Source organism: Nanorana parkeri, unplaced genomic scaffold (genome assembly GCF_000935625.1).
Source record: "Nanorana parkeri isolate BGI_ZX_2015 unplaced genomic scaffold, ASM93562v1 scaffold129, whole genome shotgun sequence".
Lineage (NCBI taxonomy): Eukaryota > Metazoa > Chordata > Amphibia > Anura > Dicroglossidae > Nanorana > Nanorana parkeri.
Genome location: NW_017306397.1, coordinates 249,609 through 259,320, shown reverse-complemented (window position 1 = coordinate 259,320; position 9,712 = coordinate 249,609). Strand labels below are relative to the sequence as shown.

The following is a 9,712-nucleotide window of genomic DNA, read 5'->3' as shown; positions in this document are numbered from 1 at the left end:
CCAATGCACGAAATGTGCATTACCACAACACAATGGTGTGAATGGCTCTTTAAATATTTAAAATCGCTGATAGGTTCACTTCAACTTTAGCTTTTTTTTGGTTATAATGCATTTATGGATAATACATTCTATACATGTATTCATTTTAAAGGCCAATAGCCAAAAAGCTGTCTCTTATAGAAAAAAAAGACTAGAAAATAACACTGACAGATATATATTGTTATCATAACTTAGCAGGTGGGCAAAAAAAAAAACACATTTTGTAGGCGGATGTACTAAATATACCAATTAGAATAAAGTAAACTACTGACATTTCTGTAGATTTTACTCAAAGTCTTACATATGTCATTTGTTTTGTAGTCTAGGGTTACTGGCTCATTAATGAAAGGAAAGGTTATTTTCTATAGTAGCACTTCACAGCTGAAGTTACAAAATGTGTAACATCAGATACCCACAATTCTGTGTGTGTAGCTTGCTATGCCAGCTAAAGTACTATAGCATTTTTCACAAGGGTAACCCCTTCTGGTTAAGGTAATCGGCTACCCTCTGCTGGATCAGGTTTCATTATTATGAAGACTATGATCAGCGATGTACAATGTGCCTATGTCACGAGACAAATTTAGTGATTACATTTAGGGATTACATTTTCCAGTTTAGTTTTTGTGCGTTGGAGTGCATATATACCATATTGCACGTTAGAAATAATGCCGTGGTACTTTGCCATTTTAATGCTTAAAGGCAACAACCATTTAGTACTATAGGGGATTTACCATTTAACATGTTTTTAACCTCTATTGGCAGTCAAATAATTTGGTACCTTCATTAAAGATTCCCTCTGAGCCATTTGATATAACCATCTCTTGTTCTAGCACCGGCTGAAAAATAAGTGGGCCAAGCAGAAAACAGCATGCAACCATGGAAGCCGTCCTCATAATGGTCATGAGTAACATCAATTCCTGCTTCCTCCAGCCTTTTGGCATACATGGTTCCATCGTCCCTGAGGACATCATGCTCACAGGTCAGGACATAGGTCTTTGGAAGCCGTTGGAGTGCTTCCTTATGTGCAATCAGTGGAGATGCTCTGACGTCAAGTAAAGCAGGTACATTATGTATAACACTCGGACTACCCACAGTCTGAAATACAGGCTTGTAGTTCTTTTTGAAAGATGGTGGCAGTAATGAATCCCAATTCAATCGTTCACGTAGTGCAACAGTATCACTTATGTCTAAAGATGTGTGATTATTAACCAGCATTGCGTGGGCGAAGTCATGGCTTCCATTGAGGTAGTCAAGCCAGAACTTAATCATCACAAATCGAGACACTATTGGCATGTCTGTGTTTTGTTGATAAGAAGGAGTGTTGAAATCCAGCATTTGGAGAACAGGATAGATTAAAGCTTGCAGTTTCACTTTGGTGGTAAGAGTTGTATCTCCAGTAAGCTGTAAGGAATATAAAATTATAAAAAAGTTAAAAAATTGTTACATACCATCTGTGGTGTAGACCAAATCTTATAACCACCTTCATATTATAAAGATAAGATTAATTAAAATAAAACTGCAGTCTGCAGCAAATATGTTTATACTTCCCCACACCTCACCCTGCACCTGTTCTGAAGCTTTCTGTCCCTATTTTAACATTTACCTGACATTTTCTACCTTGCAACTGGAATAAAAATCAGGCCACATGACAATCCTAACTAACCTGAGACAAATAACATTATCAACCTAACGAACATTCAACTGAGTCCCCACCATGTCTCTCTCCTCCAGAAGGGTTTAAGATTTTCACCGACTGAGGGTATGGATGAATTTGTTATCTATAAAGATTTAAACCTATTCCTCAGAAAAGTATACTTCAAATTCCTATACTCAAAGGATGGTAACCCTTCCCTGCAGGTGATGGACGATGGCGTTGATACCCAAGCCCTAAAAGATCTACAAGCCCTCCGCGAGGAGAACACATAACCCAGGAGGAATACACCGACGAGCAACCCACCAATAGAATCACTAATTTAAGCAGGAAATCAAAAACTATGCCCAACTTAAATAATAACCGTTATATTAGTATGTTCAGAGATCTTGTTGAGGCGGACCTTAGGGCCACCAACGGGACAATATAAGGACAGGATAACTTAAATAAACAAGAAAGGAAAGCTTTGAAATAATAAAAAAATACACCAAAATTGGTTATAAAAATGAGTGATAAAGGGGGTAACGTGGTTCTCCTCACTGAAGAAATTTACCTAGAAGAGGTGAATCGCCTGTTAAATAATACAACAACCTATGTAAAAATAAGAGATTCCCCCTACAGTAAAGTAGTGAGTGAACTAAATTTCAAACTTGATCTTGCTAAACAAGAGAGCCTACTCACCAATAAAGAATTCAATTTCACCAGAGTTGATAATTTCAACACCCCTACTTTTTACATAATACCGAAGATCCACAAGGACAATACGAAACCCACGGTAGACCAATTGTGTCAGCCGTGGGGGCCCCCTTGAAAACGTCGGCAAATTCCCTGATACACTTCTAAAAGACATTATGTTAAAACTTCCGTCCTACCTGAGAGACACAGGGGACACAATACAAAAAATTGCCAATTTAATCATAGAAGAGGGCTCACTGCTTGTGGGTCTAGATGTAGAATCCCTTTATACTTCTATCCCACATAAATGGGGACTACTAGCAGTCAAATACTATTTGGAATCTCTCTTCCCCAATGCAGCTGCTCAAACTGAGTTCATTTTTGATCACCTGGATTTTGCTTTGAATAACTACTTTTCAGTTTGCAGGCAGTCACTATAAACAAATAGAGGTACGTCTATGGGAGCCCCCTGGGCTCCGGCGTACGCATGTATCCACCTAGGCATGTGGGAACATGATAATGTTTATCCGCACCACATGTTCAAATCACATGTCAAGTCATGGTTTAGATTCATTGACAACATTCTATTAGTATGGACAGGTTCAAAGGATCAATTACTGGAATTCATATCAGATCTAAATAAAAACAATAGGAATATTGATCTTACTTCTAAAATAAGCACCCACGAAATTTCATTTCTAGATTTGAGAATCCGAATAGACGGTGACAAATTAGCAACTAACACCTTTGGGAAACCCACAGCAGCCAATACAGTTCTCCACACGAGCAGCCATCACCCGTTATCCCTGAAACAGGGCATACCTACTGGCCAGTTCCTCCGTCTTAAGATGAACTGTACTTCTCTTAATGACTTCAGATATGAATCAAAAGCCATGTATGAACGTTTCAGGGGACGGGGTTACTCCCATCGAGTCCTTAAAAAAAGTTTAGCCATAGCTAATAAACGAACAAGAGAGGAACTCCTTAAGGGTACAAAAAAAGATAAAACGATCAAAGGGTCCGTATGATTACTCAATACGGAACTGGCTGGTCCACTCTTAAACAAACATTAAAGAAACATTGGCATATCCTTCAGCTATGCCCTACCCTGAGAAAAATAGTAGGTCCGTACCCACTGGTGACAGCATGTCGGGCACGGAACCTACGAGACCAGTTGGTCTCTTCGGAATTTGTTCCCAGCACTCAGGAAACTTGGCTATCCAAGACAGCAAAACCTAAGGGCATGTATGCTTGTGGCAAATGCCATATCTGCCCATTTGTACATAAATCTAAACAATTTGTAGATTCAGCAGGCACCACCAGTTTTGATATTCTTTATTTTATTAACTGCAATACCACGCGGGTAATCTATCAAATAGAATGCCCATGTAAAAAACTATATATTGGAAAAACTAAACGTCAGCTAAAAAAAGGAATCGGTGAACATCTGAGGGATATAAAAAACAATGACAAAGAAAGTCCACTTGCGCAACATTTCATGAAACATCATGGAGGACAAACCATAGGCATAAAAATTAAAGCAATCTATGCACTTAAATTGCCAGCACGCAGGGGTGATTTCAATACGGTATTACTCCAGAAGGAAAACATTTGGATTTTTAAGTTAAATACGATGGCTCCACATGGACTTAACAACTAATGTAACTTACAAGTTCTCCTTTAATCCTTATCCCTTATAAAGTTTACCAGTAAACCTAGGGTCCCCTCTTATATTTGAGTCACTCTGGTTTTATTTCCGTTATGAATACTAGTAAGATCTCTCAGAATTGAGACTCCTTACATCGAATTCCCAAATATTGAAACTAGTATTTTATTGGGTTGACCCTTATAAACATTTATTATTTACAAAACATTATGCTGTACTCGTATATATTCTTACTGCAACTACATAGTCAATTAATAACCATCAAATCTGTATGATATTTTTCACCCTGCATTATAGTTGATTTTTTAATTGTATATGACAGCATCGACACTCACTCCACCTCAGCATCCAAGGGGTTAGGAGTAACACATGAGTTGAGGAAATAAAAACTCTGTGTAATCACCCCCTACCAAGATTTGACGAAGCCCTGAGAAAGAAGGCGGGGCGAAACGCGTTATGGTAGTGGACGTTAAGCTGACTAACCACCTGCATGTCAGGCACTAGACACCCCGGTTCGTGTTACCATACAGCGCGACTTCATGACTATATTTTCAACAAAACTAAAGCCTTTGGAATCACTCCACATATCAAGGAAACCTTCTAAGAGTCTGAGTTTTCCAAGCAAAGAGGATTTATCCCACTACAGAGGACTATCTGAAGCAACAGGCAGGCGAGAAATCCATACCCTCTGAGACAAATCGTCCGGAAGTAATCCAGCACCCGTGAGTACTATTTGTTCGAGACTTTAGTGTGATAAATACTCCGGGTGAAATCATTTGATTGAATCTATCAGGACGTTGTTCGTGCATTCAACATTAGTTTCTGACCAAGCTATTTGTCTCATGGTCTGCCTGTCCTATTCCGAGAGCAGTGGCTACAAATGTAACTGATTAATACTTACACCATTCATCTCAGGGATCACAACCCTTTCAGCATCTTTGGAAAGATTTCAACACAATCAATGAGTATCCAAGGCTAAATAGTCATATTACATCTCAATTTAATATTTTTTCAGCGCTGATTTCTCAATGAACTTGAGTTTAACCGGTACCATTTATTATGCTGATCAGCCCATCCTAGTGTGCATGGTTTTGGTATGTGAGTGAGGGTTGTTGCAATAATCATTTTTAGATAGTAACAGGTGCTGGCTAATTGGTGTTTCTAGAATGACCGAGAATTTTAATCAATAAATTTATACAATTTTGTACTACATTTTGACTCTCCGACCCTCATTAATACTGTACTTTGATTTGATCCTATCTTTATCATCTCACAATCTTTTTTCCACATGACTATCCTTAGTCATTTTCATCCTGCTCGGCAATGGCTGGTAGAAGGAGCCAAGTGACGCCAGCAGATCACTGCAGTAATGCCACCAGCAGCGGTGAATGACATTTTGCAGACATTATGCCTATATTAGCTATACACACAGTTTTGCCTAAATGAACAGCAGAAGACAGTAAACCAGATTAAATGTGTAACATGTGTTTGCAGTTCAAATTACACTGGACAACATAAGAAACTAGTGTGAGCTCCTCTTCCGTATTCCTTACGGGCTCCTGTATAAGTGGATATTACAGCATGCATTATCACCTAATACCAGGGCCACAGCAAGGCAGTCATTCCCACTGAGAAACAACACTGCATTCACACAGAGAGATACACAATTATTTTTGCTGTCAGCTGCAGAAGGATTCCTGAGTGCCAAGATTCACTGTGCACAGAGAGGAGAGAGGACTCTGCAGCTAACATTTTCTCATCCAGATAAAACTGGCTCAATGGAAGTTGTGTGCTCCACTGGCAGGAACCGGATCTGAACCCGGGGCCTCTGCTGTAGCTGAAGGTGGTTCTACCTGCTGAGCCACCTTGGATAGCTCCTTGCCTGATCTCCTGTGTAATCCTCAGTTAAACCTAGTTTCTGCTGAACTCTGAACTCCTTGCTCCTCCCTTGAACCTCCTATTTTAGCCATGCCTCTGCACTTCCTGTTTGCCAGATTATTGTGCTCCTGCCAATATCTTGCTCCCTACTCCCACTGCGATACAATCTGCTCATACTGCTAACCATGTACCGACCTTTGGTTGCTGATTCACCGACTACTCTCGTCTTCTGCTTCATACCTGATACCTTTGGCTACGGACCTCGGCTTGTTCGCTGACTACGCTTCTGCCTGCTCCTATACTTCTACCGTCTGCTTGTGTACCAAACCCGACCTTTTATACCACGAATTTGCCTGCTGTTTCAGCTACGGGACTCTGAGCCTGATCCCAGATCGTGACATCCACATAGGACATAGCAGCAGTTATTGACACCACCGTAGGTCAGGAGGATATCTGACAACCAGTGGGTCCTGTGGGATGTTCAGTGTTACAAGGACGGGAAGTATGCCTGTTGCAATGGCCTCTAAAGAAAATTTGAAGACACACAGTGGGGAGGATAGAGGGAGAAACTCAAAGAGTAAAGTTTTCCAACAAGCACCCAAGACAGGAGAAGATGGCTCATAACTTGTAGGAATGGAGTTCTGCTTTAAGTACTTAAAGAGACTATGTAACCTCCAAAGTAAAAAAAAAAAAAAGATTTTCTTTAGGCAGCGGTATTTTTTGAATATAGAGTGAAGACTGGTGGCATGGACAGCGATACAGGCAAATATTATATTTAAAGCTTCTTTCCACGCAGCATTCGTTTTATATTTGTTAGGCTGTGACACAGTCTTTTTAATAAACTTTGTTTAAAAAGGGTTTGAATTGTTTGAAAACATAGACGCCACACACACTGGTGATGTCAGCTCTGGGGAAATGTTGGAGTCTTGATTAGAGTTTTGATACCTGGTATGCTAGTGCTCTCTAGATGTTCCAACACTTTGAAACTTTAGAAGTATGTATCATTGTGACACACTCCATTATTAAAGCTGACACACACACAGACAAACACACAAAGGTTGAACTCGATGGACCTGTGTCTTTATTCAACTTCAAATACTATGTAACATGGATATCTGAGAGAATACAGTGGTCTTATTGGATATACTAATGCTCTGGTCCACGAAAGTGCCATTTAAAACAAAAGAAAAATGGAAGACACTCATTTGATGATGTTTTTGTGTGCAATGAGAAAAATAAAAGCAATGCAAATGTGAATCAAAATGTGGTAAAGTACTAAGATCTGTAATAGATGCATGAACTGAAATAAAAGCCTTCAAAAACATACATTTTGGTCCAATCTGGTTTATGTGGTTCTCTGTGTTTATTTCCACACTTGCTGTATTTGCTAAAGGACTCGCAAATCCTTCTTTGTACTTTACAATCAAAAGTCTAATACAGCAGTGCCACACCATGGTAAAAAAGTAGAATGCTTGCTGAAATCAAAACATCAACTGGTTGGTATGTTTCTATTGTTCAGCATAAAATACAGTATGTACCTATATGTGCATTTCATGATGCTTAGTATGCTGTAGACACAGGATAAAATGTTAGTTATCAGATTCAGCTGAGAAACGAAAATGCCAACATGAAAGATGGCAGAGACCATTCACATCCCCACGGGTCAATGAACCTTGTTTGGCCATCTGCATTGCAAACAATGGATGAACGAATGCTCTCCATGAGCTCTGTCTTAGTAAGACAGATATTGAAGCAAAGATAAAGTCTATCTGTACTGCCAATAATTATATTACCAGATACACTAAGAACTAAATAGCAGGCAGATATTAGTATGCTATTGTACCCCGGGATTCTATCAGTGCTGCCCATAGCAGACACTGCTATAGAAACACAGACTTTCCAAACTGTTGTAGTTTCCTAGGCTTGGGCATGTGCTATCAGACTTCTTGAGCCCCCTAAGTGTTACACTGTGGTATAGGGCAGTGGTTCTCAAGCTGTATAACCTCGGGACCCACATTTGTCCTTGATCATTAAGTCATAACCCAAGTCGCCCTGCATTGGAACACACGGCATTGCAGTGCCGCTTATTCCGATGCAAGCGATCGAACTGTGGGCGGGAGGTATGTTTGCGGTGCCATTCAAATTAATGGCAATGCAATGCACCTCCCGCACAAAAACGGTGCGAGTGCATGGTAGTTCGCAATTACAACACTGACAGACACACACAACCACAGACACATTCTCACATACACACTCCAAAAAAATTGTAGGGGTCCAGTGCGGGCTGTTGTGTTGTGACGAAGCTCCATCCATATGTGTATTGCTTGTACAGCTCCCTTGCACTCCATGTAGAGGTGTCGGGAGCCAGATAGTGACATCACTCCAGTAGTGCAAGGGAGCTGTAAGAAATGCACGTATGGATGGAGCTTCTTTGCGGCCATACCCCTAGCCCACCCCACCTCCAGCTGACACTCGGCGCCAGGCAGCATATTTTGAATGGCTGCTCAGCACGAGGACTAAAAGTTTTGCGCTCAATTAGTGCAGTGGTAAGAATGCGGCGACCCACTGAACATGGGGTCCCGACCCACTTTTGGGTCACAACCCACCAGTTGAGAACCACGGGTATAGGGGGTGCCTTCTCTCACCATATGCAGAGGAAGGGGTACTTGCAGTGACTCCTGCAGCTATGGCAAAGACATGATCAGCCACTACTCATACGCCTACTATTTAGCACAATATTCATTTATATTGATATTTGTGTTGTCATCACAGATTTCCTTTAAGATAAAGTTCTGATTTAAGATGTTTGATAAGTCTATGTAATTCCTATTCATAAAGGTTTCAAAGCAAACCTGTCACAAGTGTTGTGATCACAGATTTCCTTTAAGATAAAGTTCTGATTTAAGATGTTTGATAAGTCTATGTAATTCTTATTCATAAAGGTTTCAAAGTAAGCCTGTAACAAGTCTTGGCAATTCAAACTGAGCAAAATATGGGGAAAAAAAATGAAACACTAATATCAAAATAATAAACAGACCCATAGATTGAGGGCAATAGATTTTACATTCATATCTTGACTTAGCCTCACCACTCCATGTCCTGGTCAGTAAAGTTGGCCTTTATATTAAAAGGACCAAAGGGCAGGACAGGGAGAAGATGGGGAAAGAGGATAGAATTATTTTTACAGGAACAAGTTGCAGTTTGCATAGAACTTCAGCGGCCTCTATCTCTGGATCTACAGATTTCACATGCAATTTTCAGCAAAGGCTACATCTTTTAAATCTGTAAATCATAAAACTGATCCTCTAAATAAAAAAAAGGGGTCTGAAATAAATTGCCTGCACTGTGTAATGTGTTTTAACTGTGCTTCCCTTAGGAGCTATATAGAATTTTCTTTTAAAAGGGGCACAAAGCAGTTTACTTTCTATGGATGACATTAAATGAATTATTGCTCACAAGATGACTATTATTTTTTATGCATTTTATGCAAAGGTGAATGTGACTTAAAGGAGAACTATGAGGTGAGTGATTTACACTCATCCGCATAGTTAAAGCCGACGTGCGACATTAACCTCTTGCCGTCCGCCCGTAGTAAAAAAACGGACGGACAGCACTGTGCTCGTTCGCGTCCGCCCCGCCTCCATAAAGAGGACCTGTCAGTGTGCCTTTGCTATTATATAGGGGGATTGTTATCCCCCTATATAATAGCAATAACAATAAGTGCAAAAAAATAAATATAAATAAAAAAAAAATAAAAGTAACATATAAAATAGTAAAATAAAATAAAAGTCACATATAAAAAA

At 39.8% G+C, this 9,712-nt stretch overlaps 1 protein-coding gene across 3 annotated transcripts in view; it reads right to left on the bottom strand.

Annotated features, from left to right (window-relative positions):
- Positions 1-587: 587 nt before the first annotated feature.
- The window catches only part of NCEH1 (neutral cholesterol ester hydrolase 1), a 31,280-nt gene continuing 22,155 nt past the window's right edge, over positions 588-9,712 (bottom strand). For all 3 annotated transcript variants that reach the window (XM_018553766.1, XM_018553768.1, XM_018553767.1), the window contains exon 5: positions 588-1,440. In XM_018553766.1, the coding sequence (XP_018409268.1) occupies positions 823-1,440 (618 nt within the window). In that variant the 3' untranslated portion in view covers positions 588-822. The remainder of the gene's footprint in view (positions 1,441-9,712) is intronic.